General features: G+C 34.2%; 1 protein-coding gene across 2 annotated transcripts in view; it reads right to left on the bottom strand.

The window, feature by feature from the left end:
• Window positions 1-23435, bottom strand: part of BBS9 (Bardet-Biedl syndrome 9) — a 405454-nt gene that overhangs the window by 196053 nt on the left and 185966 nt on the right. The window contains exons 15-17 of one of the 2 annotated variants that reach the window (XM_045564593.1): window positions 23336-23350; window positions 17852-17992; window positions 10958-11053 (exon numbers count right to left, since the gene is read on the bottom strand). In XM_045564593.1, the coding sequence (XP_045420549.1) occupies window positions 10958-11053; window positions 17852-17992; window positions 23336-23350 (252 nt within the window). The remainder of the gene's footprint in view (window positions 1-10957; window positions 11054-17851; window positions 17993-23335; window positions 23351-23435) is intronic. The other variant, XM_045564594.1, reaches the window with a different exon arrangement.

The raw sequence follows: 23435 nt of genomic DNA, 5'->3' as shown, positions 1-23435 counted from the left end.
TTTCAATCCACCATATTGAGCAAACAAAGATAAAGTAACAGATAAAAGTCATATGCAGTAAGTTCAAAGAAAGAGACAAATCACAGGAATGAAATTTGTTTATGAAAGAGAGGCAATGCAAAACTATCCTTAGTTTATAGTTCTAACAAAATTCAAGGTAACACTGCATCTATTAATTTATTCAAAAAATATTGAGTGATAAGTGCTAAGGAGATAACAGTGAATAATACATACATGGTTCTGATCCTCATCCTAACGAGAAGGGCAGAAAATGAACAAGTAAATAACATAAGAAATAGAACTTATGAAAGTACTATGACAGAGAAACAGCGTGCTGTGATAAAGACTAAATGTCTTTATCTTGAGATACTATGGTCAAGGAAAACAACATTGAGAAGGTGACAGTGGCAGTACTAACTGTAATGATGAAAATAATACTAGCAGCTAAAATTTACCTAGCACTTTAAATGTACCAGGAAATTACTATGTGCTTTTTAGGGATTATTTCATTTGATTCACATATAATATTGTCATACTATTTTACTGCCATTTTATAAATTAAAAAACAGATGGTTAAGTAATTTTTCCAAAGTCATTCAGAAGAATAGTAAGCTAGAGGTGGAATCTAAACTATCAATTTAAGTCTAGACCCCACATTCCTAATTATTTTATGCATAAAGCTTGGACCTTAGGGATGGAAAGAACAGTCCAGGTAGAGGGAAGGGCAAGCACAAAGACCTCAGGCAGAAAAAGACATGTACCAGGAATATAAATAAGGTCAGAGTAGGAAGAAATCACTCCTAGATGAAGATGGGCATTAGGCCAGAGTCAGAACATACAGGGAGACCAATACAAATTGGTAAAGAGTTTGGATATCATTATAAATGCCAAAGATTTTAACCTGCGGGGTAGCTTGATATAATTTGTGAGTGTTTGTTTCTTTATTTGTTTTTATCACAAGAGCTACCAAGTAGAAAATGAATTAGAAAGGGGAAAGAATAAATGTACAGTTAGGACATCATAACCATGGTCCAGGCAGATAATGGCACCATATGGAGCAATCAACAGTATCATGTTAGAAAGGAAAGCCCTACTTATCCTCTAAGAAAAACTTAAAATCTAGTAAAATTTTAAATCAGTGACTTTAGTAAAAAATAAATTATCCAATCTTCAATTTCTTCATCTACACAAAGGGAAAAAGAAAATACATCTCACAAGGGATTTTTACAGAGATCAAATATAATGCTATATGGCAAAGATCTATACAAATGCAATTTGTATTATTAAAGTTTAGGTCAAACAAAATTAGATGCTCAAAAATGTTGAACAAAAATACTAAAACTATCTGATATAAGAAGTGTAGAGTGAAACATCTAAAAATCTAAAACTCTAGAAAAACCCAAATATAAGCAAAACTCTAGATACCTAATAAGTATTCTTTGTGACAAACTATAATACATTAATGTCATCAAATAATAAAAATGTAAAACTCATAATAAACATTTAAATAGGTGTGGTATTTTCTGTAACTTTAAATTTGGGGCTTCTATTTTTTTCTTATTTTCATCAACATATGCAGGAGAAAAATAATTTTCTGCAACAAAAAATTTATAATCAGAATTGGGATGTAAAAAGATAAACACGATATTTTTAAGATGAATTTTTTTCAAACTGTCAAAACTCAACAAGGATCAATGAGTCAAAGATTGATAAGGCATTATCGTAGTTATTAAGTTTTCTTAGTATTAGTATTCCAAAGTGGTTAACATTGCCCCTGGAGATTTTCCAGAGCATATATTTCATGGAAACAAGAAATGAATTTTTCTATTTATAATAAAAGAAGCTGTACTTTAAAATATGCCCTTAAAAATTAGTAATCAAAATAGCTGCCAAATGAACATTCAATTTGTTCTCTTTTCCTTTGCATCTTGACATAGCAGCTCAGTGGAAATAACCATTCCAGCTTCCAAATAAAATAAACTTAGATGATCACAGCCCAGTCAATTGTCATTCCACTCTACTACAATTGGAGAAAAGACTATATTAAATTAAGCAGGGCACAAAAATACATCATGTTGGTCTCTATTTGTATCAGAACATCTGAAGTTCATCAATATAAATAATGTTTATGTTCATATCACAATGAATCTAGACAATTTATGCTATTTGGAAATTTGTGAGATGTAAAAGCAGATGAATGCTTTTCAAAACAAAATCTGGAGGAAGCAATATAAACAATTTCAGTAGATATGAGTATAATATTCTAAATGTATAACCTCTTCAATATTAGAAACTATGAATAGTTTCTTGATATTTACTTTTTTAATCATATAACTTTATTTATTATTTTTTTCTACCCATTTTTGTTATTTTAATAGAATTAGGGGGTACGAGTTGAATTACATGTATATATTGTATAGTGGTGAAGTCTGGGCTTTTGTACCCATCACCTGAATAGTGTACATTGTATGCTATTTTTCATCCCCCACCCTCTCCAAGCCTCCCCACTTTTGAGTCTCCAGTGTCCGTTATACTACTCTGTGTGTCCTTACACAGCCATAGTTTAGCTCCCCCTTATAAGTGAGAACATGTGGCATTTATTTTTCTGTTCATGAGTTACTTCTCTTAGGATAATAGCCTCCAGTTTGATACCAGATGCTGCAAAAGACATTATTTCATTCTTTCTTATGGCTGAATAGTACTCCATGGTATACATACACCACATTTTCCTCATCTACTTATTGGCTGATGGGCACTTAAGTTGATTCCATATCTTAGTGATTGTAAACTATGCTATAATAAACATATAAGTACAGGTATCTTTTTGATATAATGATTTCTTTTCCTGTGGATAGATACCCACTAGTGGGATTGGCGAATCAAATGATAGAGCTACTTTTTAGGTCTTTGAGAAATCTCCACAGAGGTTGTACTAATGTACATTCCCACCAACAGTATATAAATAAATGTTCCCTTTTTACCACATTCTTGCTAACATCTATTATTGTTTCTTGACTTTTTAATAATGGTCATTCTAATTGGAATAAAAGGTCATCTCATTGTGGTTTTAACTTGCATTTCTCTGATAATTAGTGATGTTGAGCATTTTTTTCATATGTTTTTGATCATTTGTCTTCTTTTGAAAAATGCTTGTTTATATTTCCCACTTTGTAATGGAGTTGTTTGTTTCATTCTCGATGAGTTGTTTGAGTGCCTTGTAGATTCTGGATATTAGTTTTTTTTTTTCAGATACATAGTTTTTTCAGATACATAGCAAATATTTTCACCCATCTGTAGGTTGTCTGTTTGCTTTTTTATTTCTTTTGCTATACAGAAGCTTTTTAGATTAATTAAGTCCCATTTGTCTATTGTTGTTTTTGTTGCATTTGCTTCTGAGTCGTAGTCATGAATTCTTTGCCTAGGCCTACATCCAGAAGAGTTTTTTCCTAGGTTTTCTTCTGGGATTTTTATGACTTCTGGCCTTACATTTAAGTCTTCAATACACCTTGGGTTAATTTTTGCATATGGTGAGAAATAGGGATCCAGTTTAATTCTTCTGCATGTGGCTATCCAATTTTCCCAGTACTATTTATCAAATAGTGTGTATGTTCTTCTCTGTTTTGTCAGAGATCAGATGGTTGAAGGTATACGGTTTTATTTCTGGGTTCTCTATTCTGTTTCATTGATCTATGTGTCTACTTTTATGCCAGCACCATGCTGTTTTGATTATTACAGAATTGTAGCATAATTTGAAGTCAGGTAATATGATGCCTCCAGTTTTGTTCTTTTTGCTTAAGATTGCTTTGGTTATTCGGGCCCTTTTTTGGTTCCATATTAATCTTAGAATTATTTTTTCTAATTCTGTGAAAAATCATATTGGCATTTTAATAGGAATTGCACTGAATCTATACATTGCTCTGGGCAGTATGGTCATTTTAACAATATTGATTCTTCTGATCCATAAGCATGGGATGTTTTTCTGTTTGTTTGTGTTGCCTACAATTTCTTTCATCAGTGACTTGTAGTTCTCCTGTAAATATCCTTCAACTCCTTTGTTAAATTTATTCCTGGGTATGTATGTATGTATGTATGTATGTATGTATTTTACAGCTATAGTAAGTGGGATTGAGTTCTTGATTTGGTTCTCAGCTTGGTCATTGTTGATGTATAGAAATGCTATTGATTTTTGCATGTTGGCTTTATAACCTGAGAATCTGGTGAATTCATTTTTCAGAACTAGGAGTCTTTTGGTGGAATCCTTAGGGTTTCTAGGTAGAAGATCATATCATCAACAAACAGAGACAATTTGACTTCCTCTCATTAAATCTGGATGCCCTTTATAGCTTTCTTTTTCCTGACTGCTCTGGCAAGGACTTCCAGTACTATGTTGAATAGAAGTGGTGACAGTGAGCATCCTTGTCTTGTTCCAGTTCTTAGGAAGAATGCTGTCAGCTTTACTCCATTCAGTATCATGTTGGCTGTGGGTCTGTGACATATGGATTTTATTATTTTGAGGTATTAATATGTTCCTTCTATGCTGAGGTTTTTGAAGGTTTTTATCATGAAGGGATGCTGGATTTTATCAAATTTTATCAAATCTGCATCCCTTAAAATCATGTGGTTTGTGTTTTTAATTGCTTATGTGGTGAATTACATTAATTTACATGTGTATTCTGAACCATCCTTGCATCCCTGGGATGAAACCCACTTGATCATGAAGTATTTTTCTGATGTGCTGCTGGATTTGGTTTGCTAGTATTTTGTTGAGGATTTTTGCATCTATGTTCATCAGAGATACTGTTTGTAGTTTTTTGTTGCACCCTCTCCTGGCTTTGGTATCAAGGTGATAATGGATTCACAGAATGAGTTAGGGAGGATTCCCTACTTCTCAATCTTTTGGAACAGTTTTACTAGGATTGGCAGCAGTTCTTTGCATGTCTCGTAGAATTCAGCTGTGAATCCATCTAGTCTTGGGCTTTTTTTCTTGTTGCAGAGAGATTTTTTATTACTGATTCAATTTTGCTACCCAATTTTGTTTATGTTTTCAAAAAACTAACTTTTTGTTTCATTGATCTTTTATATTGTTTTGTTGGTCTCTCATTTAGTCCTGCTCTGATTTTTGTCATTTCTTTTTTTCTGCTAACTTTGGGTTTGGTTTGTTCTTGTTTTTCTACTTTCTAGAGGTGTGATGTTCATTCTTAACTTGTGATCTTTCTAGTTTTTTAACGTAGGCATTTAATGCTATAAACTTCCCTCTTACAACTGTTTTTGCTATATCCCACAGATTTTTGGTATGTTGGGTTTTCATTTTCATTCATTCCAAAATTTTTTTTAATTTCCTTCTTTATTTCTTCATTGGCCCTTGTTCAGGAGCAGGTTGCTTGATTTCCATGTATTTTGTATAGTTTCTGAAGTTTCCACTTGTATTGATTTCTAGCTTTGTTGCACTGTGATCTGAGAAGATACTTGATATGATTTCAATTTTTAAAAATTTATTAAAACTTGTTTTGTGGCCTAATGTGGTTTATCTGGGAGAAAGTTCCATGTGCTGATGAAAAGAAGGTATAGTCTGCAGTTTTAAGGTAGAATGTTCTGTAACTGTCTATTAAGTCCATTTGGTCTAAAGTCCACTTTAAGTCCAGTGTTTCTTTGTTGATTTGTTGATTTTCTGTCTTGATGATCTGTCTAGTGCTGTGAGTGGGGTGTTGAAGTCCCTCACTATTATTGTGTAGCTGTCTATTTCTTTCTTCAGGTCTAGTAATGTCTGTTTTGTGAATCTGGTTGCTCCAATATGGGTGCATAGATATTAATATTTAGGATGCTTATAGCCTCTTTATCATTACGTAATGATCTCCTTTGCCTTTTTTTTTTTTTACTATTTTTGATTTAAAGTCTCTTTTATCTGATATAAGTATAGCTACTTCTATTTGCTTTTGGTTTCCATTTGTGTGGAATATCTTTCTCTACCCCTTTACTTTCAGCCTATATGTATCTTTACGGGTAAGGTGAGTTTCTTGTAAACTCAAACTATTCTTAAAAAATAAAGAGAAGGGAATACTTCCCAACTCATTCCACAAGGCCAGCATTACCCTGATACCAAAACCAGACAAGGATACAACAAAAAAAGAAAACTACAGGCCAACATGCCTGATGGACATATACGCAAAAATACTCAACAAAATACTAGCAAACCATATTCAACAGCACATTAAAAAGATTATTCACCATGATCAAGTATGATTCATCCTAGGATGCATGGATGATTTAACATACACAAATAAACAGGATACATCATATTAACAAAATTAAGGACAAAAACCATATGATCATTTCAATAAATGCAGAAAAAGCATCTGACATAATTCAATATGCTTTCATGATAAAAACTCTCAAAAAATGAGGTACAGAAGGAATGTACCTCAACACAAATAGGCCTTTTCAATATCCACAACTGTGATAGTGTGTTTCCTTGAAATCCTTGTCTCCATTGGTCTCCTCCCCATTTTAGCAACCCACACTCCTAACATTGACTTGTCTGATGAGCTTGTTATTATCAGAATCTGCAGTCCCTCTAAACTCTTGATATCAACATCTGATCCATTCTGTGACCACCACCTTTATTTCATCTAGTTCATTTGCTCTATAACTCCTACTACTTTACTTCTTCAAACTTACCTAGACTTTTGATCCACTGAACCCATTAATTGTTCACTATGTATCAATTTTCTCTAATCTTTGCTTCTCTCCTTATCATCTAAGATTTGGTAGTCCACTATTGCAATCACTCTCATAAAAATATTTTATCTGCAATTCTCTGTTTTAAAATCTGAGCCCTGCTTTTAGTTGCTTAAATGTTGACAAACAAATCACTTCCAGGGAAAATCACCTAACAGGGATGATTAGTTTCAATTCAAAATTTAGGATCTTGAACTTTAACACATTAACTGCCAAGACAGTTGTATTTAACTCACTCTACTTTTGACCCTGGGGCCACGTGAAGCATATATAAAATCTTACTTGCTGATGTTCTTATTGTTACAATTAATATTGACAATTTCATTCTAAAAATGTGGGTTGAATGAATAGAAGTCAATAAATTTTGTTTTTCTATTTATGTTTACCTTTAAATTACACTTAAAGTTTTTATTCTATTTTTATAATAAAGCACTGTGGCCCCAAGGAAAAGTTTCTGATTTTTTTGTGTGGCAATCAATGAAATGGGAACTCACCATTGCCTGTTTCTCTCATGAATTTGCTTTCATATTCTCCATGACACCAATGTCATACCTTTTTTCAAATCTAGACATCATCAAAGCTCCCTTATCTTTCCACTAACAAATCTATAAAGTCTCCCTGGATGTACATCCAATCCCTCCTGTTACAAAGGCCTATCCCTCAACCCCTCCCCCAGCTTCTGCATCCCATACCCTCTCTGCTCCTCAAGGACTTCATTGCTTTGTGATTCCTTTCTCTTTCCTGACCATCAATCTCTCCTGCTGAACTCAATCATTTCTGCTGAATTTTGCTAATATTCAAATGTATTCTAATATTGCTCATTTAAAAATAAAACCAAAAAATAAATAAATAAATAAATAAATAAAACCCACAACTCCTTCATTCTACTTTTCGATTCTGAGTTACTGAATTTGGTTGTTCAAACCTTACTGAAAACACTAGATAATGAAAAATTTGCAAGACATTTATTCTTGGATCAAGCTATAGCTTAAACTGTACTGATTTGGGCTCAGGTAGAATTATATTCAGAAAATTGAGTTTTATCACTGTCTTTAAAGCTCTGTGAAATTTGTTACTCATAAATTATAATTACAAGAGTATAATCATTATAATTATAAAATATAAACTATAGAGACATTATTGAATGAATTGTCTCTGTGAATATTCATAAGAGAAATCTGACCCTGAACTTAGGATCAGTACAGACTGTGCATCTCCTTAACAAGGCAATGCACAAATAGAGATCAGAGATAAAGGTAAAAATAGAGAAAGGCAAGACTCAGAAAAGTACAGAGGAGGCAGGGTGCGGTGGCTCACGCCTGTAATCCTAGCACTCTGGGAGGCCGAGGTAGGCAGATCGTTTGAGCTCAGGAGTTCGAGACCAGCCTGAGCAAGAGCGAGACCCCATCTCTACTAAAAAAATAGAAAGAAATTAGTTGGACAACTAAAAATATATATAGAAAAAATTAGCTGGGCATGGTGGTGCATGCCTGTAGTCCCAGCTACTCGGGAGGCTGAGACAGTAGGATTGCTTAAGCCCAGGAGTTTGAGGTTGCTGTGAGCTAGGCTGATGCCACGGCTGTGGCTGAGGTTGCTGTGAGCTAGCCTGGGCAACGGAGTGAGACTCTGTCTAAAAAAAAAAAAAGAAAGAAATGAAAAGTACAGAAGAAAAGGGGAGTAGGAGAGAGTGGAGAGACAGAGATGGCAGTGTTTGTTGTATATGTCACTGTGTGGATCTGAATCTTAGGATAGTGGCATGGGAAGCATATAGGCATATTTAGGCAATAGCATATTTCAGAATCACTCAAATTACAGACCTCCATGCAGAAATATTTTATAATATTGATTATAAAAATATTTGATCTCATAAAATTTGACCCATCCTTTATTTTCAATTTAGGACTATGATAATAATTTTCAGAAATTTTGCTAGTGTGTTTTTCCTAAATATTTTTATCCTAAATGCTTCATTTTTTTTCAGAATTCACACAATAAACTTTAATTACATTTAAGTACTACTCTACCTTCTGAAAATAAAAACCTATTCAGTTCCCCCAGGGAACGTGATTTGGTATCTGAGGCAATGAACTTCACTCACTTTTTTTATTCTGCTTGGACTGGTCTATAACGAATAAGGAAATTGAACAAAACTTACCATATAGCACACTTGTAGCCTTGGTTGATTATCAAGCAAGCTTTTAAAAAGAGACGAATATGTGGAACCCAGGGAAAATACTACCTGAGAACCAAAGACAATTCTATATGACTTATGAATCATTTGACTGTTTACTATGGAAGAAATGCAGGGCTCTTTCCATTTTTAGGATTTTTCTGCCTATCCAAATTGCTAGGCTAGAATTTATTCCTTTCATAAAAAATAAAAATGCCAAACATAGGTTAGGTACAAATAATTCATTCCTTTCTTGGGGGTGAATATTCTGATAAAGCAGTAGAGAATACCAACATCTGCCTCTCAACCCTAGAAAACCACACTCTTCATACCTATCTCCCTCCATTACCAAAGGTAGGATTCTGTGTGGCACTGAAACCAAAAAACCATCAGGAAATTTTAATAACTATTATTCAGGTTGCAGTTTATATAGTTCATGTAGTTCATCGTTTAAAAACTCCTGTCCTATTCCATTATTTAGTCCATCTACCCACACTATGGCTGTGTCAAATCATTGCCATACATTCAGATAAAGTGAATAAATCAGTTATATACCTGGATATTTGGTAAAATTTAGATAATGGTAAGGTAATTATGAGCAACATCAGTGTTCTAAGAGTTACTTTATACAAAAAAGAATAGATATAATGTATTAGGATATAAATATCTTCATTTGCACAAATGCTAACTTTTTGCCTTTTTTAATGGTTTCAATTGCAGATTCATTATATAGTACCATCAACTGAAGTCAAACAGATGTGTAAAATTTCCCAAAGAAATGTTGGCAATAGCTTTTTTAGTTTTATTAAAGAAAATAGTTAAACTAAGAGAAATGCACGAAAACGATTCCATCATCCAACTGGAGATTAAGGCTAATCAAAGCAAAATGTTGCCATGTACTTATAGTTAACAATACTGTATTGTATACTTAAAAATTTGTTAAGAGGATAGAACTTATATTAAGGATTCTATGACAATAAAATAAAAAATTTTGAAATGGTATGAATGAACAAAAGACTGCAATCATGACCAGTTGCAATATACATGAAAATTACAGATTTTCTTCTCATTCTTATCAGAGTTGTCTTTGATTTCTGTGACCTATTCTAGAGTCTTTAGTTGTATCCTATTCTATTTCAACAGTTACCAATCTACGTATTCAAGAACCTGTTATGATTTTAGCCACAGAAACATTATTATAATGTCTCAATGGGATGTATGTTCCTCCTGCTAATGTCTTTCTTTTTAAAAACAGATAGCCTATTTTACTCTACTTATTACTATTAATATAAAAGTAATAGCCAACTACAAGTACAAATGAATAAGTACAAAGTGAAAGCCCCCTGCAAAAACTGCAGAGATTTTTTTAATTGCAATGTGTCAGGCAGACTATTTCAATGTGTGTGTTTGTGTATACATATGCACACTTTTCCCTCAATACAAATTTGTTAAACACTTTCTTTCTTAATATCTTACTTTATGTCTACGAAGATGTACACAACTTGGTGAATTCAGTAGCTTCAGTATACTACATATAACAGAAGTCAGCTTTATATAGACTAGTTTGAACATTCTCATAAGTATGAAGTGAGCAAATCAATAAAGAATATTTAAATCTGAAGTTCAAATTTGATTATATAATTACTACATTTCTGACTACTGAAATTAGTCTCATCAAAAGTCATTCACTTTTACCATCATCTTTGCTAATATCCAAAAGGAGGAAATAAGAATATATGCAAAAAAAATTAATTCCAATTTTTAGGAGTATCCACAACCGACTTCACCACACACCTATTTCAAAAACATTTTTCAATTCTTTAAATTCCTCTCTCAAACTATCCTCATCCCCAACACCAAAGTTACACATCTCAAATAAAACACAATCCTATCTTCATAATTTTTATATGCTATACAGTTAATAGTATAGCTCTTAGTTTTCTATATATAATTGAACACTGCCCTTTGCAGGAATCATTGATGTGAGGATGCTCTGTGATGTAGTGTACTCAGAAGAAAATTTAAAAAGAAATAATTCATGGTTTTACTTACGAGAAGTTTTGGAAGCAAGAAGAGTAACTCGGGAGCCTCCTAAGAAGCGAAAGCCCATTATATTCACCTGATCATCATCTGACTGATTGGCAAAACCTATTAAAAAAAAAAAAGAAAGAAAGAAAAATAGCACCTTATGTAACCCAAAGGCAAAATTAACACAACATTTGAAATATGAAGCAGAGCTCAATGACAAATGTTTATGTCACTAGTCATGTATAAAGTCCATGTATAAGCTAAAATAGATTGACTTCCATAGTAGCTTTCAATTGCCGGAATTTCTGCCTCTAAATAACACTATGGATCATTTAATTTCCTCTCTTCTAATGGTTGATTCCAGATATGGGACAGAACATGCACAAAATGAACCTAGAATATCTTGTTAAACTAGATAGCAAAGAAGCAATCAGTGAACTAGTAGGGTTGTACAAAAAGGACTTGAGAGCTGGCTTAGACTACCACTGGCCAGAAAAAAAATAACTGAGTATCAAACAAGATAATAACTGCAGTGGAGTAAAATACACCAAATATATTTAAAGGCATGAGTTCATATAGATACTTAACAACAAAACAAAACAAAAACAAATGGTCACTGTTGGAAGAGCCTAGAGAATCAACTCTATTTCAAACTCCACTTATTTTAAATATTTTTAAAACTAGTAATAAGTAGAAAGAACCAAGCATTTATCCTGACAATTCTACTCAAACAGCACCACACAACCACTACTAGTTGAGAGAAAGGTTCTCTGTATACAAATATTCTAGCTAAAAACTGAAGAAAGCTTAAAAGAAATGGGTTATCACCATTTTTTAGCCTGTAATGAAATAATGGTTCTCAGCATTGAATATCAAATGGTTGTTACCATCACACAAAAAAGAGACAAACAAATATTTTGTCTGTTGAAAGTCTATACTACCACCTATGAAGAACTCTCGCCAAAATAATCAATCCTGACTCTACTAGCTCTACAAACAACTACCCATTTACAGGCAACAGGGCAGACAGAAGAAAATACTAAATATCATCACAGTGAGTAAAGGATGTCTACCAAGATGGTAGAGTAGGAGGTACCAGCCTTCATCCCTCTGCAAAAAAAAAAAGTAATATAGACAGCTATCAAGAAACTAAAAAGGGGCCGGGCGCGGTAGCTCACGCCTGTAATCCTAGCACTCTGGGAGGCCAAGGTGGGTGGATCACTCAAGGTCAGGAGTTCGAGACCAGCCTGAGCACGAGTGAGACCCCCCGTCTCTACTAAAAATAGAAAGAAATTATCTGGCCAACTAAAATATATATAGAAAAAATTAGCCAGGCATGGTGGCGCATGCCTGTAGTCCCAGCTACTCGGGAGGCTGAGGCAGAAGGATGGCTTGAGCCCAGGAGTTTGAGGTTGCTGTGAGCTAGGCTGACACCACGGCACTCACTCTAGCCAGGGCAACAAATTGAGACTCTGTCTCAAAAAAAAAAAAAAAAAGGTCTATGAGAGTTCAAGGGCCAATTTAAGAAATTGCAGCAACACAGAAAGGATGGTCGGTTATGTCTACATACCTAAGATGCCTACAGATGGTTAGGAACAAAGAATAAAGAAGAGAAACTATTGGTGCCAACTATGCAGCAGGAACCATCGTGGTCCCCAGCAGCCTGCTCCACAGAAGATACTGGCATCTTTTGCCACTAAGGTAACCAATACCCATTCCCACCAGGAAACCTCAGAGAGGAAGGTATGGCTGTACACGCCCCTGCTCAAGAAGCAACTGCTGTTGTGCAGCCCCAGGACCAAAGCTGCCACCTCTCCCAACCCTGCACATGCCCTTGACCTCTGAGCCACAGCCTCCCACAAACATGCATGCTCTAGATACTGACTGTGTGGCTGCACTGGGTCCATCCATGCCTCAGACACCAAAGGCACCAACATAGTGAGTGAGCACGCACTCCAGGGCCGGGAGCCAATGTCTTTCTGTGCGTTCCCATGTTCCAGTCATTACCTCAGCTGTCACACAGGGCTGGACTCTACCTTGTACCCCAGAGCCAAAGTGAGTGTGTGCACACCCATGGCCCCCTCCTTTTAGAATTGACCCCCAAAGTGCAGTCAACAAAAGCAGAAATAGACAAATATGATTACATCAAAATAAAGTTTCTTCACAACCAACTAAACAATTAACAGAGTAAAGCGACAGCCTACGTATTGGAAAAAATATTTGCAAACCATACATCAGATAAGGGGTTAAGAACCAAACTATATAAGGAACTCAAACAAAACAATTCAATTAAAAAACGGGCAAGGGACTTAAATAGACATTTTTCAATAGAAAACACACAAATGGCCAACAAATATATATTAAAAAAATGCTCAGCATTACTAATTGTTAGGGAACTGCAAATTAAAACCTCAATGAGATATCACCTCACATCTATTAGAATGACTATTACTAAAAAGAGAAGAGATAATAAGTGTTGGCTAGGATGTGGAGACAAGGAAATACTTGTATGCTGTTGGTGGGAATATACATCAGTATAGCCATTATGGAAAACTACATGTATAATAGGTTCCTCAAAACACTAACAATAGGGGGGACCTGGACAAAGCAGAAGACCACAGGTGCGGCACTCACTGATGTAGCCTGGGTGATCCTGCTCAATTGCACCTCCTGTGGGACGTGGGCAAAGCTCACGCCCATAGCCTTCAGCACCCACTGCCCACCGTAGGAGCAGTTTAACCACCGTTGTCACCTAAGAGGCTCCAAGCAGGGTAAGAGCCAGTGCAGCCTCCATCTTTGTATGTGGGCAGACAGCATGCTGTGCACCATCACCGCCTGCACACGTGCCCCACCTGCATGCTCAGCACCACGACTGCCCCAGCCTGTGCACATAAGCACAGTCTATTCTCGTGAGTATAACCTGACAAAATTTTTCTGGAAGGCAGTTTGGCATTTGGATAATGATTTCAAATGTGCATGCCCATTAACTCAATCCTTTGTCTTCAAGGAATTTCTCCTAAGAGGAACAAAGAAGTATAAAAAACTCTGTGTAGGCCAGGCACAGTGGCTCACACCTATAAGCCTAGCACTCTGGGAGGCTGAGGTGGGAGGATTGTGGAGGTCAGGAGTTCAAGACCAGCTTGAGGCCGGGCGCGGTGGCTCACACCTGTAATCTTAGCACTCTGGGAGGCTGAGGCAGGCGGATTGTTTGAGCTCAGGAGTTCGAGACCAGCCTGAGCAAGAGTGAGACCCCATCTCTACTAAAAATAGAAAAGAAATTATATGGACAGCTAAAAAACATATATATATAGAAAAAATTAGCCGGGCATGGTGGTACATGCCTGTAGTCCCAGCTACTCGGGAGGCTGAGGCAGGAGGATTGCTCGAGCCCAGGAGTTTGAAGTTGCTGTGAGCCAGGCTGATGCCACGGCACTCTAGCCAGGGCAACAGAGTGAGACTTTGTCTCAAAAAAAAAAAAAAAAAAGACCAGCTTGAGCAACAGCAAGACCCCATCTCTACCAAAAATAGAAAAAATTAGTTGGGTGTGGTGGGGCATGCCTGTAGTCCCAGCTACTCAGGAGGCTGAGGGAAGAGGGTCACTTCAGCCCAGGAGTTTAAGGTTGCAGTGAGCTATGATTGGGCCACTGTACTCTACCTGGGCAATGAAGTGAGACTCACTCTTTCGAAAAAAAAAAAAAAACTATTGACAAGCAAATATAGACATATATTTGAGTAACATAAAAGACTGTTATCAAAAGATATGTTATCTGTTATTACATTTAAGTAAAATTTTTGTATAAAACTACTGGTATCGTGACATATACTAATGGTCAGCTAATTTAACATCTATTTCCAACCCCGTTTTCACAAGCCTACCTACATTAGTTCTCAGCCTCCCATACTGCTAGAAGAGACCATGTAACAAAATTATGGCTACTGAGACCTAAGGAGAAATTTCCAAGGAACCTTTTAGAAACACGCTTTTCTGACAAAAGTGATCTTCATTACTATAGCTGTCTCTTCCCCTTACCTCCTGCCTCATAGTTAGGTATGATACCTGGACCTGAAGCAAATATCTTACTGCCACGGAACAAGCCAACATACTAGAGATGGAGGATTGCAAAGAAAAAAGCCAGGTCTTTGATAACAGTCACTAACCACTGCAACAGCTTCCATTGCCCACTTCTGTTCTTCTTTATGTGAGATAAAGAAATGTCTTTACCGCTTAAGCTACTTTTAGCCAGAAGCATCCCAGATAGCTATTTATATATATGTAAATAAATGTTTCCTATATAGCCATTGAGCATATTAAAAGTTTTTATAATTATAATATTCTCTATTGGCAAGGATTTGGGTAATAGACACCTTCATTCAAATATTGTTGATAGAGTTAACGGCTATGGTCCTTCAGGTAGTTAATTTCAAACTCTATTTCAAAAGCCTTAAAAATATTCTTATCCTTTGTTTGAGCCAGCAATTCCACATTTAGATATTCATCAAAGAAATAATAATAAAAATATTATTACAAAGATGTTTATCCCACGTATATTTACAATATACCTAATACACTAAAAACAACATAAATATCTAAAAGTATAATGTTGGTCAAATGAGCTCATGGTATGGATTTATGATAGAATACTATTCAGTCATTAAAATCATATAACAAAAATATCTAATGATATAGAAAGATATCTCAAAACAATATGAAAAGTAAAATCTTTTGGGGGGATAAAAAGTTAAAAAAATACTTTTTGTAAGATTAGGAAAATATAATGAAATATAAGTAGACATTGCTGGATAGTAGAATTACTAGTAACTTTCATTTTTTTCTTTTTGCTTATCTATATTTTCTAAATTTAACATTTCTTTTGTAATAAGAAAATCTAAAGGTTTTTTTTTTGTTTTTTTTGTTTTTTTATTTGGTAGAGATGGGGTTTCACTATGTTGCTTAGGCTGGTCTCGAATTCCTGGCCTCAAGGGATCCTCCCACCTCGGCCTCCCAAAGTGCTGGGATTACAGGCATGAGCCACTGCACCCAGCCTTAAAGTTATTTTAAATATACCTATATTTGTTCACAAAAAGAAAACTGGAATAAACAAATAGGAAAATGTGTAGATTAAAAGTTGTTTTATTTCTTTTCTATGAAGCTCATTAATTTTGCTTCTTTCAGTTAAAAAACAAGATTTACAAGAGCAACTTTATTTGACATCAACATATAAAAGTCTTACTTTTGTAAGAATGGGGTAATATTTATTTTAAACAATTACATGATTCCAGTTCTTTCAATATGAACATAAATCCAGGAATTTTAAAAAAACATTCTGTATCACATATATCAGATCTTGGGGAAAATTTTTAAAAATTAATCATTGAGTCCCATTTCTAAAGTGAGTAGAACCAAATATAATACATTCTGATGAGCATAAGACCTGTAACATCAAAACAATTGAGCCCCAAATCAGGAGGAAAATTGATAGGTTATCTAAGCTTTCTTTAGTCCATACTGTCCAATTCATATCTTACAGAGATTACCTTTCTGGTCAAAGGCATACATTTTTATTCAATCTCTAATTGGATTTCATCCAACTACAATAAAGATCAACCTCTCAGAAGCCAGGTGCTCAAACATTTTTCAAAGACACCAGTAAATTCAGTGTTCAACAATTTCCAACTATGTTCTCAGGGTAGTCTAGGAGACTCAAGAAACTAACAAGTTTGTGCAACATGTTACAAACGTAGTAACTCTTTCTGCCTTTTTTATAATTCAAATTTTTCATAAGAAAATTGACTAAAAAAGAAGAGGGGAAGAGAAGGAAAGAGAAGGGAGGGAGAAAGAACTCAAAAGGTAAAAAATATTACCTATATCTACATTCACATATCCAAACTCAATTCACACTTAAGAATAGAATAATTACAATAAACAGCATTTAATTTTGGAGATTTTTTTCACAGTTACATATAAATAAAGCTTTTTAAACACTTCAAATTAATGAAAAATAAATCTTAAGCACTTGAAGTAGTTAATAACACAAAAGTTGATTTACCATAAATTACTAAAGCTTGAGGGAAATATTGTGTGCGTTCTAAATACTATCCTCTGATGCAAGGGTGAAGATGCATCTGAAAGCCAATAGTACTTATTTTAAAGAAGGATTTAAAAGGGTTGATTTAATCCCCAGATTTTTTTCTTTAATTCCTCCCATCACCAAGAAAGCTAATAGATGTAATGCACTAGAAACCGTGGTTACTAAAGATGTTTTATCCAATCAAAGCCTCTCTGTTTTCTAAGCTGCTCTGAAAGAAAAACTGACACCTGGAGAAAGTTACACCTTCACAAATTACTCCAAAAGTTAACTGTAATATTCAGGCTTTAAATATGAAGCCCCTCTAAACAACCAGAGCTGCAGAATGAGCATTCACCCCCTCCAGCTGCTACAGACAGCAGAACCACAAAGAGCACCTACTTATGAGATTACTTTTCAGGGGCATAAGAATATACTTTAAAAAGGTACATATCCAAAAACCTACAGTGAAGATGAATAATAAATATTTATATACTTAGAAAAGGGATATATTCAAAAACCTACAATAAAAATGAATAATAAATATTTACATTCCAAGCCAAAAAATTCCACAGTCTAAAAAGAAACATTTGATGTTTTTATTTCTGAATACTGAAGCAAAATAATGATTATAATAATTTTAATCAAACTTAAAAGGTATACCTTATTACCTTGTTGATATAAGCTATTCACCTTTGAACAGGCAAACAAGAGGGAAAAATCCTTGAGGCATTTTTATATTCTTACTTAACAATTATCTGATAATTACCCCATCATTACCTGCTGATGAAGGATTCCATTCTAAATTCTTGGCATTTCTGATGCTACAGGCATGTTACTTCAAAAGTCCTACCTGGGAAGAGACTGAGAAGACTGACTGGAGATTTGTTGGTATCAATAGTTATTTTGTGGCTTGCAGTTTTTGAAGGCTGACCTGGTAGGCAGATTAATTTCAGGGGAAGTCTAAATTTACATTGGATAACTCTAGGAATGCCTGAAATAAAAGAGAGAAATGCAGATTCACAGACTTGACAAATAATTTGGCAAAAAAATTTGTACTACTAATAGCAACACATCTTGGTTTATAAGCTTGTTGCCTATTTCATTTAGCATAATTAAAATAACTGTAAAGTGTTACCATGATTCATTTTTTTCCTAATTGCAAAAGATACAAGGCAAAAGTAAAATATTAAAAGGAGCATAAGCATGGGGTCTATCTTTAATAGTAATACCACATTTTAAAGTCATCACATTTGGATACTATATAAAACATTATAGTTACTTCCATTCAATTGCTGAACTAAGTCTTTAAACTAAGACCTTCAAAGCTCTAGCACCTAATCTATCAGCAAAAATGAGTGAAATATATAAATTTTCTATCAGTAAGATTCTATATGATCATATCTACAAATTTTTCTACCCATAAACATTTTAAATCTTTAGTTATTTTTACTTATTGAAGATTCAAAGTATACTAATAGTTTTCGATAAATTATGAGTATCAAAGCAGTATTTGCTCTACTGAAGTTCTACTGAAGTCCGTGTCCATTTTACACATTAATATTAAGAATGTTGCTTTCATATAAATTAAATTTTTCTCAAGCCATTTAACTTTATATACCACTTTAAGAGACAGTCACTCAATTGTCAAATGTTGTCAATATTTACATGCATATTGAAATAGGTAATTGACTAAATAATGAAGAGTTTCATATAAGAATTTTTAAAGTTTAAAAAAATAATTTCTTTCAATATTTTTACAGATAATGGAACTAAAACCAAAGTAAATTAGGCTCTCTACTTATAAATCTAGAAAAGCAATTCTATAACCTTAGTTTTCCCTCATTTTATTCTACGATTCTGTTTTGGACTGGATAAGATGAAAGATAACATACAGAAGCCTGTATCTTAGTATACTACTGTAGAAAAATGGAAAACTCAAAATGTTCTACTCTACTCAATGGATCCACACATTAATTCCCTTATTTCTTTATAATGGAGTCAGTGAGCAGCTTAAAAATAGCAAAAGCAAAAGCATTTAAAGCTTGGAGACATGATCCCAAAGCAGGATCCCTGAAATTAGCAATATATTTTGCTAATGCCAATTGGAATTGTGTGGCTTAGTCTACATCCAAGCTGGGAATACACTTTTCAGTACTACTTATCCACTAGGATAGTAAGAGATCATCAACAATGGCAAGCATATTGATATATGAGGTCAATTAACTACTTTTTCAGAGCATGTGGAGCATATTTGTCATTCTCTTCAATATAATCTATTATCCATCAAATCTTACATAGCTCGTTTTTTGCTCATAACCAACAGATGTTAAATTCACTTCTGGAATCCTAGATGCAAAGTATAAGTGGTGTCTCTCACAAAAAAAAGTCCCAGGGTATTATTTCTTGACATTCTGTAAGGTTTTCAGAGGCATGTGTATTTGTACTTTACCATGATGAAATGTTTTGACTCAAAATATTACAGTAATGTGATCTAAGATACTGCCCAAAGCACAACTATCAACAGCACCGCAAAAAAAATTACAAAGCACTACCTTTTCCAACTTCAAGGAAATTTCTATATATCCTATAGATCCCCAAATTATGGAAAGATACCCACTGAGTATGTTTCCTCTGCAATAAATAAATTGCAGCCTCAATTAATACTACAGTCTGGAAAGAAAAAGGAAGCTGAAACCTATTTCCGTTGCCTTTATTTTTAATGAAAAACAACAAAACATACTTCATCTTCCGACAATTTTGTACATGCACAAAGGAAAGCTATCCTCTATATACTTTCAACTAAATTCTGAGCTAATTGTTCAAACAAAAATTTGGCTGTAAGAGTTTTTCTAAAATTATACTGTTAAAACTGTGGCCTCTACTTCATTTGGACCAGGTCCTGACTAAATTCACAATAAAAAAAAAAAAAAAAACTAAACATAATCAACAACAGTGGCTTTATGTTACTGAGTCTATATATTTGAATATTATTATCCTAGATCTCCAAGAACCCATAGGTAAAGAAACTAGTTGCATAAATAAGTTTTCAAAAATTTAAGCAAATGGACTGTAAGCATTAATAACCCCAAGAAGAGAAATATATTGTAATTCATTGTAATTGAACTCACAGTTCAGTTAGGTCAGTTAATGACAATATCACACATTTGAGCAATGGTCTGAATTTGCTAAGATTTGCAGAACTCCTCCAAAATATCTTTTCTCTCCAGGAATTATAAACCTGTTTCTCACAGGACATTTGGAAAACATTACTTTGAAAAATGATTATACTCATACTTAATAAAATGATTATGGCTATTTTTTAAATGATGACAGCCTGAAAAGTTTCACCATTAGGGGAAAAAAATAGAGAGTATGAAATCCTTTAGAAACCTGTTTAAGGAACCATACCTTTAAAAGAAAAAATTAAAATGCCCCTATTTTATAGTATTTATCATCAAATTAAAATCCAAGCATCTAAAAATACAATCTCTAGTATTCAGACATGGGTTTATCAGAGGCACGTTTCTATTTGGATTTACACTTTCTTAAGAAACTTGAAGTATAAATTTGGCTACTAATTGCTCTTTGGGCTGTAGCTGTATCTAAGAACATCAAGATAACAGTTCATAGAGGTATGTGTGGACATACTCATGTGTAATAAAGAAAGAAAGCATTGCATGTATTTAAAGATTTTTCAAGGTTGCTAATAGAACAGCTTTCAGCGTAGTTCAAAGAGGCTAACTGGTCCTAACTTTGCCTACCATCAGAGATATTTTCCCTATGTTGGCAAAACAGTCTCTCTATCTGGCTTATTCAACTCTCTAAGTTAATAGAGACTGGTCTAAACAACTATCCAATCAAATACAAGTCAAGTCAATTCATGATTGAAGAGTATAATGAATAAAGTCTCCCAGAGAAAAGAGTTTCATCATTTATTTTACTCAAATATTGGCCTAGTCATTCATCAGACTGACTTTGTTCTGCAGTTTTCTTACCAACTATAATCACCTCTCATTCAAATGCTTCCCTTCCTAACCTACTAGAGGAAATGGATAGTCATAACTACTATGGTGCAATTAATCACAAAATTGTTTCACACTCAGAGAGAATATTCTCATCAAAACTACCTCCAACAGAACAATTTTTTCAGGAAGAGAAGTCTAATTACACCTGGCACACCCAAGAGCCCGGTATCACCATCAAATAGGAAGCCAAAATGTGGTTTTAAAAAAAGTGAAAAAGAACATAATATAAAATAAAAAAGAACATATATATGTATATTAGAGTAGAATAACTATATCTATATATTACACATCTATATAATGCTTTTAGAACTCTTTCCAGGGGTCTGCTAGAGTAATTTCATATTGAAAACAAGGAACCCCAAAGCAGTAGCAATGTCTGGTAGCCAGAATTTCCTTGATCCCTTCCTGTTATGTCTGGCTACGTACTGTGCTTCATCTGCAGTCATGTTTTACACTGCCCATGTCATGTAACTTTAATGCAGAAATAATGGAGACTAACCCTTATGGGACAACATAAAACCTCGTTTGCTTCTCTTTTTCCACATATAAAAGCAGAACTGCTTATCTGCAACACAGCCTGAACAGATCAAGACAATAAAATGGATCAGTCTTTGAAATATGAAGCCTTCTGTGTAAGTAAGACCTAAGTGGCAACACATTATTTTCTTGCCTACTAGGTACAGCTGAATATTTCAGCTCTACTCCCTAAAGCTTAATTATAATTTTAAAATATATCAGAAGAGATTATTAAAACCAGGTTTTACTTGGTGGTGAAACATTAAAATTTCTATAAATTGTGATTTTTTTTTTCCTCATGGTTTGGGCTGAATTTACAGCAAGAAGGAATAAGTTTCTCTCAATAACAACCTTAACTGATTTTTTAATACTTAAAACTAATCATTTAGATAATAATATGGTATTTTACAATATTTAGTCCAAAATCTTATCAGTTACATGCACTTTTACAAACAAAAATGTAAATATTCATTATTAATAACAGGTTATTTTTAATGACCCAAATTCTAATTTGACAAGTATACTTTGTTATTAAGCTCAACATTTACTTCTATTAAAACATTTCTCTGGCTGGGTGCAGAGGCTCACGCCTGTAATCCTAGCACTCCAGCAGGCCGAGGCAGAAGGATTGCTTGAGCTCAGGAGTTCGAGACCAGCCTGAGCAACAGCAAGACCCTATCTTTACTAAAAATAGAAAAAATTAGCTGGGCGTTGTGGTGTGCCTGTAGTCCCAGGACACTGATGCAGGAAGATCGCTTGAGCTCAGGAGTTTGAGGTTGCTGTGAGCTAGGCTAACACCACTGTACTTTAGCCTGGGCAATAGAGCAAAACTGTGTCTCAAAAAAATAAAAAAGAATTCTGACATAAATATACATTTACCTTCCAGAAATAAAAATAGTATGTGCTATGCAAATCAGGATGTTGGCATCACGAAAATTGTATGAGTAATTATTGTCATTATTTCTTAAGTATTTTCATTATATTTATTTTTACTAATTAATATTGCTATCTAAAATTTATCTTAAAATAACTGATAAACTACCACATTAAGTCTATATCTAGGAGGAAAGACAATCAAACTACGAAATACTTTTAGTGCCTGCCATGTACCCCATTAGCATGCAGTTCAAAGATGAGTGCTTGATCCCTGCTGTTAAAGAGCTCAAAACCTAATAAGAAAACCTAAGGAATAAACTTGTATTATGATCAGTATTATAGCAGCATCATAAGCAAAGGATTTGGGAAAAACAAAATGAGTTAACAATTAACACTGACCCAAGCAAGTTCAAGGGGATCAGACCTTTGATGACATTCCCCCACAAATTCTAAACAAGATAGAGGCCCATAGAGTGAATACACACGGCCTTCTTAGTGAGAGAGGTGGCTCTGTTGAAGCATGTAGAAAGACAATTTAAAATTCAGTGACAAATGCCTTTTTTTCTTACCCTTTATTTTAAGTAAAATAGAATAACAGAGCATGCAGGTAAATAACCAATGACTTACAGAAGTAAGTTGTCAATGACACACACCTTTGATATTTTTCAAAAAAGTCATTCTGTTCTTACTCCTAACTTCATTCTTTTCATAACTCTGACACAATAATGCAACTCTCTATGGAAACATCTACTATGCTCTCCATTGCAGGATCAAGACATGTATCATCCTAAAGAAATTTCTTTAGTTAAAACAGCAGTCCATAAGAAGATTTCATTTATGGTATAATACGAATTCAATTCATTAACCAAATTTTCATCCTGAAATTCATTATTTTTCTAAATTATCTTCACACTTACCATCAGGATTTCGATCTATCCATCACAGGCAATGGAAAAAAGGAGTAGAGGAGAAAGAATGCAACAAGTTATCTGTAAAAATTTGCTACATAATTTAATA

The sequence above is a fragment of the Lemur catta genome, chromosome 11 (genome assembly GCF_020740605.2).
Source record: "Lemur catta isolate mLemCat1 chromosome 11, mLemCat1.pri, whole genome shotgun sequence".
In the NCBI taxonomy this organism is placed as follows: Eukaryota; Metazoa; Chordata; class Mammalia; order Primates; family Lemuridae; genus Lemur; species Lemur catta.
The sequence above is the reverse complement of the archived record's forward strand: the minus strand, read 5'-3'. Positions and strand labels throughout refer to the sequence as shown.